General features: G+C 29.1%; 2 protein-coding genes across 2 annotated transcripts in view; one reads left to right on the top strand and one right to left on the bottom strand.

Moving 5' to 3' along the window:
* Nucleotides 1–13,582, bottom strand: part of LOC129984069 (40S ribosomal protein S13) — a 327,741-nt gene that overhangs the window by 95,147 nt on the left and 219,012 nt on the right. The gene's annotated exons all lie outside the window — the stretch shown is intronic.
* On the top strand, nucleotides 2,481–12,916 carry LOC129984064 (uncharacterized). The gene is made up of 5 exons (XM_056093835.1): nucleotides 2,481–2,620; nucleotides 5,233–5,341; nucleotides 7,699–7,847; nucleotides 10,680–10,827; nucleotides 12,610–12,916. The coding sequence occupies exons 1-5, from the start codon at nucleotides 2,569–2,571 to the stop codon at nucleotides 12,830–12,832; spliced, it is 681 nt and encodes a 226-aa protein (XP_055949810.1). The 5' UTR covers nucleotides 2,481–2,568; the 3' UTR covers nucleotides 12,833–12,916.

The following is a 13,582-nucleotide window of genomic DNA, read 5'->3' as shown; positions in this document are numbered from 1 at the left end:
ATTCTCAATGTTTCTAACTCTACAAAGATCTTAAATCAAATGCTCATTCAAAATTCTGATATTAGTACTTGTGCTAGTTAATATAAGTAACAGATATATGTACAATCTGCTATTCTTCATAACCTGCATTAAATAAGCCATAAACTTTTTAACTGCCAAATCTTATCAGAAATATTCATATTTTAAAAGAACAGAATATGAAATTTCCTAAGTAGAGCACAATATATTTTATTTTGCAGCAATAAAAATTAATTTCAACATTCCAAAAGTTCTGAATAATAGTTTAAAATAATATCGTGTCAATCGAATTTGTCTTCAAAAATCAGCTACAAATTTAAAAGAAATTAACACAAAACAGAGTTTTTAGGTAAAAATTTTGTGATAGAGTTTTTAGGTATCTTCGACTGGTCGTTTGTCCTTGCATTTCATCAGTACTCGTCCTCACTATAGAAATCTACTCGATGAATTTAAGCCTTAGTGAAAAAAATAAACTCACCGAATACGAAAAAGTCGTCGCTAATGATGTTTCGTCCACTACATTCCGACCGCATTAAAATACCATCAATGGTGAAAAATAATTCCATCTAGTAATAATTCCATCTAGTAATCCAAATTTTTTCATCGTAATCAACAAAAATTCTGTCATATTACCCGAAAACTAGTGTATCATGAAAGAATGGAAAGAGATGGATTTTATCACGAAAGGATTGAAAGAGATGGGGTAGTCTCATTGAAGTACACTGGAACACAACCGTTTAATACTTTTCTTAAGCGGAGTTACTAAGGCGTAACTAAACAAAATGTATGCATAAAATATCCATTTGAAACAGATGGTTTTATACTTTCTAAAATAATCTTTATGAATGCACTTTAGTTTCTGCGCATCACAAAGGAAATGGAGTGTAGTGTTTATTCTTCTTGACTTTTGATCTAACATTGGATATATACTCACGATTTTAATGTAAAGGTCACATACTATACTACTAGATTTTCATATTTTTACGATTGGTGCATAAAATTTCTAAAAAAAATTATTTTACTTGAAATCTTACGATATTTTAAATTGATTCGCCGAAATTTTGAAGACGAATATTGTAATGATTAAAACGACCTATATATATACTTCATATCAGAAATAAATAAAAATTTGTAATTTTAAATATTTGATAGCAAAGTACGGAATAATACTATATGAAAATCAAAAAATATCCCTATATTAAAAATATAGAAACAACCCTTTCCAGTTAAAATTAAATTATTTTTAATAAACTAGAATTATAATGTATTTTCATAAATTATTATTATACCATCATCACTTTACCGTTTAAAAGTTTTCCAAATACAACCCATTTCGCTTCCATCCCTCCTTTTAGTGATTACTTTTGCTTTTAAAAATGACTTCTGTGCATAAACTCTAGAGACTCATGCTAAAGCTGCTCGCTTTCCAGTGGCAGAATATATAAATATCAATATAATTACAGTTTTATGAGAAAATTCAAGAAAAGCAATTTAAACAATTCAACACCTTAAGAGAGTACGCATTTCTCAGGAACTTGGCTCTTCAAGTTATAAAAATGTTTTTTTTTTTTTATTCTCGCTCTTTGGTATTGTCTCTTACAAAAATTTACTAAAATATGCTTTCAGAAATGATGAAGCTTATAATTTCTTTTTTTGTTGTACAAAGTATTAAAAAAAATCTTTATTTATTTATTTTGTAAGAAAAAAGACTGTCATTGCAAAATATCGTAATATTTTAAATAATCTGAGTTATCCTCGAAATGATGAGATAATCATTAAAGAATATTTTCTTAACCTCAAAACTGTGACAAATGGCTCCTGTATTTTAATCTGAGATGCATTTTTATATTATTACTTTATAAAAGATATTATTTTATTTTTGATATTGCGAGCACTGACAGACCTTTTGTGCTGAATAAACATCAGAACATTATAAAACATAACTGAATATCATCTTCTTCGTTACATTTTGAATCCCCCTGTATTCAGTACCTATATTACATTTGTGAGAAAATCGTTTTGATCAAAACCTAATCAAAGGTTATGGTCACTCTTCGTTGAAAAAGTTTTTATGAGGCTAATAAATGATTATGTCGAAAAGCTTGTATGAAGGAATCGCCCAATATATTTGTAAAACGAAATAAAGGCTTAAACATATTGGGTACTATGTTTCATTTTGTGTTTTATCAACTGTTTAACACTTCAAGATGCATCTTGAAACAATTCGGCTGAGAGACAGCGCTTGTGAAATTCGACATGCTCGTAGAAATTGTGAGCTAAATGGCTGGATATGGAAATCACTAAATTTTTCTTTTTTAGAAAATACATCGATTTTTTTTTCGCTTGCTCACATTATGACGTTAATGGAAAGGCTACTTTGACATTATATCGACTAAATACTATCGTAATGAATGCAAAAGCGTCAATTATGTCCGTATAAATCAGTGGCCGGAAATCCGTGAGCGGAAGCAGTGGTAAGTTAATGAATCTGGTTATATAAGCAGAGCAGCAAAGGGGGGACATTTGGTTGATTAAAAAAACCGTTTTAGCATGGCAACAAGTGTCGTTCTTCTTGTTTCCTCAGTGTTGCTGATTGTCAGAGGTAATCTTTTTGTGTCGTCTATCATGTTCTTTCAGAAATCTATAATGCAGATGGGCAGGTATTTGTAGAATGGCATTTTTAAAGCAAATACCATTTTAAGAAGTCTTACAGTGAAATTTTTTATCATTCTTAAGGTATCCGGCGAAGTTGTAAAGATGAATTTTCCAGAAAATTTTGAAATTATTTTTTATTATCTGAAAATAAAGTCAAAATTTTTCAAATTTTAAGACCCACTTTGTTTTAATATATGCAAGTAGAACTGTAGATACTTTAGTTTCAAAAATACGCGACAATTACAAATGGAATCGGAAACAGTGGCATTTTTGAACTAGAAGTGGATTTAAGGAATGCCATTTATTTTATTTTTTAAAATTCTCCAAAATAATATTTGATGTGTTTATATTATATCTCTACCTACTCAACCGTAGTTTGTTTACTTTTGAGATTTTTGTTAAAAAAGTGAGAAAACTACATTTATTTCCATCGCATTTGGATGAACTTATTAATAAGTACAATATCTAAACGCATTTTCTGAGGAATGAATATTTCACTGATTGATTCACGGTAAACATAATATATCAAAATCAATTCAATAAAATTTCATGAAATTTGGTATGCTTGTATCCAAAACCTTTGAGAGTGTGATAGACCTTCATTTAGACATGTTAAGTTCAAAACATAGACAAATTTTGGAGAAAAAAATCATTAACAGCAACCTCAAATGCTTATAATTTTTTTTATTTTACTTATTAATTTTTATCTTGTAGTCTGCTACATTCTATGTAGTTTGAGTAATATATAGGTGAAATAAAAATTAAATATTTCCAATATTTTTAAACTTACTCTGTATTTCTTAACACTGAAAATTTGGCTAAATTTTTATTAAATAAGCTGGGTTTTTTTTTCAAAAAATAAAGAAAGTAAATGTTTTTTTTTTCTTCTAATAATGGTCTTTCGAGCCTATTTTAGCTAACTTTTTATGTATCCTTTTACAAAAATTCATTTCCGAACTTAGGCGAAAATCGTAAAGTAATTTAGAGGAATTTTTGACACAAAATTTTAAGGTAGAAAAAAAAAAGAAATTACTACTGGTAACTTTTTATAAGAGAGAATATAATTCCAAAAGTGAAAAGTATTATAAAAAGAAGCTAAAAAAATAATTCTTTTATAAATGAAACAGTCTTATTTAAGAATAATATTTGCAATGGAAAAAAATCAAAAAATCAGCTGTTACTATTACATTATTCTGTGATACTTAAAAGTTTAAATATTCATTCTTTATGCAAATCAAAAACTTAGTTCAGAATTCAAAATTTTCATTAATATTAGATATAACACTGAAGATTTAAATTTTAAATATGTTGGAAGTGATATTATAGTGCCATTATAATAAGCCTGATTCATGGAAAAATCTTACAATAACATTTATTTTATAATGAAATTAATAATTTAAGACATTAAGTTAATTTCTAATTGATTTGATTTGATAATTAATGAAATAACATAAACAATTGCATCATTGAAATCTTTTTTATTTGATATCTTTATGTTATTACGAAAGTGGTCAAAATATTTTACTGAGTTGTAAAAACTTAAGATTTACTTTAAGGTATCCAAATGCGTCATCATTTGTCCGGATATACAGTATATTGCATTTTAAGAGTGGTCTAGCATGCACATGTATACTTTTTAAATTTTTTCAAGCAAAATGCAATAGTATTCGCAAATGCAAGAGATTTTATAAAAGACATTTATTTTTAATTTAATAATTTTATTTGCTCATAATTTAGTTTTGACTGATAACTTTCTGCTTATAGTGGTATTTACAATAGATGGAGAAAATTATTATTTGAAGAAAAATATGTTGAAAATAAAGGATCTTTTAATCGTAACCTGTTATGTTATAATTAGCAAACAATGCTAAGATATTCATGGCAAGTGTTGCATTTTTAGTTTATGTGATTTTGTATCCATAGGAAATAGTAAAAAGCATATGAAAAAGACAACAGGAAAATAACCAATGAGCCATTGACTCATTATTTTAACATGAAAAATAATTTCAAAAGATTAATGCTACACAGAACTGAATGCATAATACTTTGACTTATAAATTCAAATGTTCATGACAGCTTCTTTGGAAGTGAAAATAAAGGCTACGGCATTCACATAAGGGAATGAATATGTTACACTGTTGAAAGAAAAAGTATAGAAAAACTTAATTAAAAGATTTTGTTTCAGACCTAGAAATATGGTAAGAGGATAAAGAAAAATCAAAACTTTAACTAGATTTTACATTAAAAAAAACATTTAAAATGCTAACTGCGGAGCATGTAATCACACAAAAAAAAATAGTGTTTCATTGAAGTTCATTTCATTTTCTCGACAATTCTTTTCTAATTTTAGTAAATTTTTCAAATTTAATTTTTAATACAATTTTTTAAATTGCTTTATTAGCATGCGTATTTATAAACATTTAATGGCTTTATAGTTTAAATATACTGAAATAGAGTTTCAAATAATTTTTTACCTTTATGGATTTGTCTTGTAAAAACATTTTTTTTCTTTTGTTTAAATCTATCTTAATGGAAACATTTTATTATGATTTTCTTTAGCAACCCTGGGGGAAATTGATTGTGAGAATAGTCCATTCGTTCACTGTGAAGTTCCAAAGAGTTTCAAAGAACTTCTACAAGACATTTCCGAATTTAGAGTTCATTGCTCGTGAGTATGAATATAAAAGTGCAAATATATAGAAGAGGCCAAAATGACGAAAACGTATTGGAATTTCTCGTTTTTGAGATTTGATGGCTGATGGCAGCAATATTATTATGAGAAAGACCATAAAATAAATCTTTTCATATACATCATTTTAAAGATGCTTTCATCAAAAATGTAAGAAAATAATTTTTATAACGAATATCAAAGGAACGGCAACTATAAGCTAGAAAAAGAAATATATGATGACATATGCAAAACTTATCAGTCACGGCAGTGAATACTTAGTTGAGCAGCTTTTTAATATCGATTGAGCCTTGCAAGTCTGCTCATTGGACGACACCAAAGTTTTTAACTTCTCAGTTGTTATTATATGATGCCGATGATTGGGTTATTAATTCAATTAATTGGGCTTTATTGTAGTGTTGCTTCTCTGTCACAAGTTTATTGCTCCATAAATGTTTTGTCTGCTTCATAGATTTTCTATCGGGTTAAAATCTGGGCTTTTCTTACGCCATTCCAGAGCAAAATAAGATCGTCTTGAAACAGGATATTACATTCATTATCTGAAAAAATATCACATACAGAAAACAGTAGCTTTGAAACGAGTGTTTCATTTATGTTTGGAGGGTCATTTCTATCCTCATTAATCACGGAAATTCCGACTTCGCCTTTTGTTGTCATACATCCCCAGATCACAGCATTAAAAAGGTGTTTAATAGTAATTTCAATGCGACCTGGATGGAAATTTCACTACATATATTATGCCAATGCTACCAAATAGTGAAATGTTTGTTTCATTTCTCCAAACAACACAGTTCCCTTTTTTTAAATACAGATCCCAATTAGCATAAGTTTTCCTCAATTTTAATCATTTCAGTCTTTGGTTTGGATTTAAAAATGGCTATTTTTGGAATCTCACTACGTATTTTATGCAATCACTACCAAATAGTGAAATGTTGATCTCATTGCTCCAAAGAATACAGTCCCATTTTTTTCCATCATAGTCCCCAGTTAACATGACTTTTTGCTAAGTTTAATCTTTTCAACCTTTGTTTTTCAATTAGAAATGGCTATTTTTGGGGAAACGCATTTATGCCAGATTTTTCCAGTCCTCGCACATAACTCTGTATTGCTTTGCCCCATTTTACTTTTTTTGCTCTCGTATGGTTTTCATCTTTCTATCAGACACAGTCTCTTAATTGTTTTGTCACAACTTAGTGTTATGCATCTTTACTTGCCTTTCCCAATTTGGTTTCGTAGTGGCAGAGTTTCATTAAACACCTTCGGAAATTCAGGAATATCACTTTTACTTAGAGTTCCACTAATATCCTTTTTAAATTCATTATAATTAATACATTACAATAATATAACTACATCTTTTTTTTTTGGTGACCAATCAACACCTTGTGCCCTTTTTTTTGTTTTTATGTCACAAATTAGAATAATAATAATAAAAAGAGATCAAAAGTTTAATAGCAGTCATAAAAAACAGGGAAAAAATGACCTAATCTCAGCTCTAAAACATGGCGACAATAGCCGACTTCTAATAATAACAAGATACTTACTGCTGACTTTTCAGATTCTCAGGATCATGAAAAACTATTAAACAAAGTTTGCTATAACTTTTCCAAAATTAATGATATTTGAATGCAATTTAATGATTTAAAATCTTAAATTAGCTTTAAAATGATATACATTTATGGTATTAGTACTACTTTTACTATTGCTGATTAGAGCCATTAAATATCCAATATGATTTTTTCCCCAAAAGATTTCTTCAATTTTGGCCGCTAATGTATAAATATATACAATAAGTATGTTTAAACATTAAGTATTTTTTAATTATAATTCATTGAATATTTTTAAAATTTCTTTTGCATTCGTTTAAAATTAAATAATAATCTCTTATTTTTATAATATTTTAAAAATGCTTTCGATTGTATATGCGAAATGAATTCGATTTTTCGATTTCAATATGCGAAATGAAATTTCCATTTTTACTTCCTTGTATACGCAATATAAAAACGCCATAGTAATCTTCAAAAAATATGAATTCTATATTTTGACGAATCTCTAAACAGAAATTAGTAATAACTGCTACGAATCGGGAAAAAAATCGAAATTTCTTTCATTTACATTTTTAGGTAATTTTCTCTTTTCGCTCTAAAACAATTAGGTAAATGATAGCGAATCTCCAGTTCAGAAAATGAAGGATTGCAAATTTTGATGAATGTTTTATTATTGACCTACAAGACATAGGAAAGGCCCTGCTTTTGCTTGCGCAGCCATCTTTTAAAGTCATATTTTGTTCGGAAACTTTCAAATATGTTCTGTTTTAATGTGAATTGATATAATTTCAGGGAGACCAAATCTTATCTGAGGTGTGCAAAAGAGTACCAGGACAAATGTGGAACCACTCGAATTGAGTTATTTCGCTCGGAAGATCTGTTCGAAGCAACTTATAATGCTATATCTGAAGTTTGTGAAGAAGGAACGTTGCTTAACATAGGTAAAAGCATCATTAGTTCTATATTGTTTTAATACATTATTAAATATGTAACATTCAGATGTGTTTCATATGTTCTTTAGATTAAAAAAATAATCGTATATCCTGAAAAACACTTATAAGTAATATGAAATAAAAAGTTCTATCAGTATCAATAATGGAGCAATATATTATATATTACAATTTTTGGGAAAATAAAATTTTATATTAATACCTGATTATTCTTCAAAAAAATCCAAAGATATGCTTTATTATTTGTTTTACTTTAACTATGCTTCTTTTTTCCCCAATTAAACAATTCTCAATGACGCCATTCTGAATGCATTAGAATTTCGTTGCCTAAGGCAGCATTGCGGGATTGATGGCAAGGTAGTTGTATTAACGTCCCGTTTTAAAACATTACAATTCAATAATTACTTTCTCTTATACAAAGAATAAGGAAAGTATTGTAATCTTCTAAAAATTCGAGCTCAAGAGTTAAAATAATCTCTAAGTTTCAAACCTCCCTAAATCCGAAAGAAACATTTCTAGCATTATGTCAGTCTGCTGATTTGTGAAGATATTTTTTAAAAAAACCTTAAACTTAGTTATTGAAATTTGATGTATGGAATTAAAACCAAATTCGTAGATTACTATCAAATTTTGAAAGAAATCCTTTCAGAGGAAGTCTGTTTGTCTTACTGTTTAAAAACAAGAGAACTCGAAGTTACAAAATAAAAAGAACAAGCTAAAAAAATTGATACCAAGTTTTATCATCTAAAATATAGATTCTAATAAAATTTTTAGTCAAGTTTAATTTAGTTACCTTAACCTCCCGTTTTAAAGCAACACTAAAGCTATTTTGGGACTGACCTCGTCATTTTGAACAGCTGTCAGATGATGAGGACGACACCTGAGTTGACACTCACCTTTCCAAACTTTCACATCACATCAGCGGGAGGACGCATTTTGAGTCAGATACATCAAACGGTTTTCTTTATTTATTTTCACATAGATGCAGACGCAATAGCTGTAAACGCATTGACTTAAATGAATGGAATTCGGTATTTTATCTTGTTACTGTAAATGTATTTTTGAGTCTAATTTTGATGTCAATCGCAGCCAAAAAGGCATCCGAAATAAATACTCTCCCGATACATACAGTTGAAAGGCTAGATTCACGTCTAAGATCTGTTTCATAACTATCGTTTTGTAATGCCATGCAGACCATTTGCGACTCTATCCAAGCGCCACAATTTTATTCGGAGGATGGGAAATTTTATTTTTGTTGGAGGTTATTCGAGAAAGTTACCCTCCCTGGGTTTCAAAATATAAACATAAAAATTAATTAAAAGTAAAGTTTTATATTTTAAATTTCTAAATTGTTTGTCATTTTTGTATGTAAATTGTATGCTTAAATTTCATTATGTAATAATTTAATGTAAAGAAATAATTCATTTGATGCCTTATATCTGGAGATAATATTGTTAAAATAGCGACATTCGTCTAACATTAAGCAGCCTAATGTAGGGTTTACATTTAGCAGTTATAAGACGGCCAGTAGGAAGAGCATGCGCAGAAAGAGACTGATTTATGCTTGCCACAACTTAATAAGATAAATTCAGGCATTCCATGCTTGGCTATAAATTGCCGTTTGGTGTTCCTGAATTTTCTTTTTCACAGAAATATTGAGTAAGAAAAAAATGCAATACATCGTCAAGTTCTTGTTCCGTCCGGACAATTACTTGCCATCGACCGAACAATATTTTTCAGCCTTTCTACGCATGCGTTTCCTACTGGCATCTTTTAACTGGCCGAGGTAAGCCCGGCATTCATCTCGACTCCCCGTAATTTATTAAAAGAAAAAAATGTTCATGCATTCGAGCTAATTTAATCTAGACATTTTGATTCTGCCTTCCAAATTGCAGGTTCACTTTTAAAAAATCAATTTAAAGTGAATTTTTATGTCAATGTGACTCCGTTCTTAAACAAAAATTATTTACACTTTTAGATCCCATTCTCATTAAGCCACTTGATATTTTAATATTAATGGACGATAATTATATCTTGAGCTACGAACCCATTCGAATACATACATTTTTGAAAGACTGAATCAGCTTTTAAGTAAGAAATAAATGTTCGCCTTGCAACGCTTCTGCAAGCAAAAGGTTCAAGGGGGTCCTTTTTAATCTTTCGCTTGCGAAGTTAATGACGGAGTTACAGCAAATATTTTGTATGCAATTTTCCTCAGTAATGATAATATTTGGAATTTTTTGTGGAACAGAAGATTGATGTAAATGGTAACTGCAGTAAGGCTATTTTATAGTTTTATAGTAAGCAAATATTAATAAGTGTTAAATAGTTTTTCAAACTTTAATCAGCCAGGGGTTAACCTAAAAGTAGCGTTTATAATTCAAATATATTCAGGGTCTTTTTTTTTTTTTTTTTTTTTTTTTTGCAGTCTCCTTTTAATTTTCATCGCATTTTAGGTTCGTAAAAAAATAAGAAACCGATTTTTCATTGATTTCATGATGTGCTTAAACTCTTGGAACTTTAAGCATCTGAGTATTCTGAAGCATAATACATCAGTTAGTGTTTTCAAAATTTAAGTATATATTCTGTCTATTAATTTATTCATTTAATATAACTTATAAATGGCATGATGGGGAATTTGATAAAACAATGGTATCAAAATTTTAATATATTTATGGAAGAAAGAACAATTTAAAACTAAAAAATAATAATAATAAAATTTGACTAAATTGAAAAAAAAATCCACTTGATAATGCACTAAAAATGGCTCTTTAAGAATACTTTTTATGGAATTTATTTTCTGAAAATATTTTTATTTTATAGTTGCTATTGAAAATCTCAAGTGCTTCAACGATACTTTTAGTAAAACTGAATGCCGCAAAGAAGCCGCAGAGTTTTCCGAGCCTTTGATAGAACGACTAAATGAAGACCCAGAGTTTGAACATCAAAATACACTTGATATTTTCTGCCTGTGAGTTCTGTTTTATCTGAATATTGATTATTTTCATTATTTATTTCACTAAAAATTTAGACCGTTTTAAGAAGAAACCTTAAGAAACAACCTTCAATCAGTCTAAAATAGTGATGTTCAGCTTTCTAATGCAATCAATTTGGATAGATGAAAAATAATACTTTTTCTATTTAAAACGACAGTGTGTCAATAATATTTTACTAAATATGACTAATAAAATCGATGGATTTAATAAAAGCAAGTATGTAAATAAAATCAGTTTGCAAAGTAAATTTATCGATTGAAAAAAATAATGGACAATTTTTTTTTACCAATTGCAGCATTTTTCGAGTTAGAAGTACATTTCTGTTCTCTTACGATTTGGTAAGTAGGTATTGGGTCATGACTTGGGGACATCTGGATATAAGCATTACATTATTACGAAAACAAGGATTAATACTTGCTAGCACAAGATATATCCACGAAGTATCTGATTATTTTTAATACTGTATAATATCATGAAGATGTAGCCACATTAGTAATTATTTTTTGTAAAAGAATTTCCCACGATGTTTATTCTTAAATATTTAGTATCACGCTTCATTACAAAATGGCAGCCAATTTAGAATAAAAATTTGTTTTTTGGTTTTGTGACATAATTAGAAATGTGCTTAAGTAGAATGCCATGTGAAGCTGTTTATCTAACCTTGAGAAATGCTACATAAGAAACCACACGTAATGGTTAAAATAAAATAATACTGAAATAATCTATTGTGGTTAAACAAACTTTTCGGAAAACAAGAGAAATAATGAAACAACTGTAAGCAAGAAAATAATAGACCAATATAAACGCTTCAATGGTTAAAATTAATTAAAAAAAGAGTAATGACAGTGGGAAAACGAATGAGGGAAATGCAGCAGCATCGACAAATCGTCTTACAGGCTCATTAACCAGCTCGAAAGTGACTGTTGCAGATACAGCAGTGAGGAGATGTAATAAATGTTATTCGCGGAATCATGGCAATATATATTTAACGTCTTTGCATCAATAGCACTGATCGCTGGAACAATGATAAGGATATTTTTTATAGCAAGTATCACTGCTGTAGCCTAAAATTTTCTTGCAGGAAAAAGCAACAAAAGCATTCTTCAACTTCAATTCTCTTATGGCAGCAAAATAGATTTTATTTGGGTCATTTGTTTTTTAAATTGTTTCCAAACAAGTTACTAGACAAGCCGATGCATCTATCTATTAGCTACATTTGAGAAATTACTTAGTAATTTTGATCCATGCTCAAGTGACTCTGGCCATTTAAACTATGCTCAAATCGCAACAAAAGTATGTAATACTGTAAATAAACCTTAAACCTTAAACTGACGACTCTGACCCGCCGGAAAGCACACTGAAAAATCTGAATGACCGGACCGCCACAACAGCATCACTGGCTGGAACTATGGTTGAGTCCTAAGGGCCATCACCGGCCACGATACATCATCCCGTCATCGATGGGAGTATCCAGACCTTCACCTTTTTGTGTATTATCTAGGGTGGATAGAACCAACCACCATGCCTGAAACTTTTCATCCTCAATTACGAGGTGCCCCCCCCCCCCGAGGAGATAATGTAAATAAAATCTACCTGAACTTTTGTTAAGTATTTCTTTAATGCCTACGATAAAAAAAAAATTCTTATTCCAGTTTTAAAAAACTGCTTTAAGCAATCGTCATAAAAAATAGTTCGATGTTTTTATTGTTGTTGCTTTTTTTTTTCTTAACAAGGGTTCTAATTTCATACTCTTCCAGCGAAGAAACCCTGAGTACCAGCTGTGTTCTGCGTGCCCTATCTGAAAATTGCGGAAAACTCGTCGAAGAAGCAACTCTTGAATTCATTCGCCTCTCAAAAAGCCTCGAATATGCCTGTTCTGTGGAAGGAACAAAGTCAGTTCTGGAGCAACTGGACAGTTTGGATTTGAATGAAGAGAAGAAAAAATCCGTGATTCAACTTTTGCAGAAACTTTTGGAATAAAATGAAGAGTAGAAGCCTTCTCTGTGATTCCAAAATGTAATGCATACAATATTTCTCAAAATTTTAATAAACGCATACAAGAAATCTTTAGAAAAATATTTCATACTTTATGGCAATACGCTTAAATAAATATTATCGAAACTCTATAAAAAGAAAGACTTCATATGTAAGAATTTTGATGTACAGAAATCATGTTTTTTTATATCATTTTCTTATTATTACAATTACGAATAAGGGTTATAGAAGACTTGAAAAAAATTAAACAATCAAAAAATGTATCTAAAAAAATACACAAATATATATTTACTTTACAACTTTGTGTATAATCCATTACAACTATTTAACACTTTCCTAATTTATTTATTAACTATTTATTCTTTTCCTCTCCTAACACTTTCAAAATTTTAATAAGCGAATCAGAATTTTTAACTTTACAGTGCATGACATTTTAACTTTTAACAAAAAAAAATGTGTTTTGAATAGCTGCATATAATTCAAGAAATTTATTTTTAAAAAATTTTTAGTATTTTTATGAAATTAAAAAATTAAAATATGCCAAAGGATTGCATTATAAATTGTACATTATCCCAGTGTCATAAATCATATTATAACAACCCTGCAATAAAAATAAAAGTCGGTTTTTACCAATATATATTTTTACGAAGCAAAAGAAACATTCTGATTATATTTTTAATGGTAGAACTATTCATACAACACTCGTCCTAGTGTTCTATTAAGATTCCAGTTTAA

Source organism: Argiope bruennichi, chromosome 9, assembly GCF_947563725.1.
Source record: "Argiope bruennichi chromosome 9, qqArgBrue1.1, whole genome shotgun sequence".
In the NCBI taxonomy this organism is placed as follows: Eukaryota; Metazoa; Arthropoda; class Arachnida; order Araneae; family Araneidae; genus Argiope; species Argiope bruennichi.
This window is presented reverse-complemented; position numbering and strand designations above follow the sequence as displayed.

Excerpts from the sequence above, each read along its gene's own strand:
- LOC129984064 (XM_056093835.1), top strand. The coding sequence starts at position 2,569 with ATGGCAACAAGTGTCGTTCTTCTTGTTTCCTCAGTGTTGCTGATTGTC. Across the intron at positions 5,342-7,698 it reads GAATTTAGAGTTCATTGCTC|GGAGACCAAATCTTATCTGA; the intron begins GTGAGTATGAAT and ends ATATAATTTCAG. Across the intron at positions 10,828-12,609 it reads ACACTTGATATTTTCTGCCT|CGAAGAAACCCTGAGTACCA; the intron begins GTGAGTTCTGTT and ends ATACTCTTCCAG.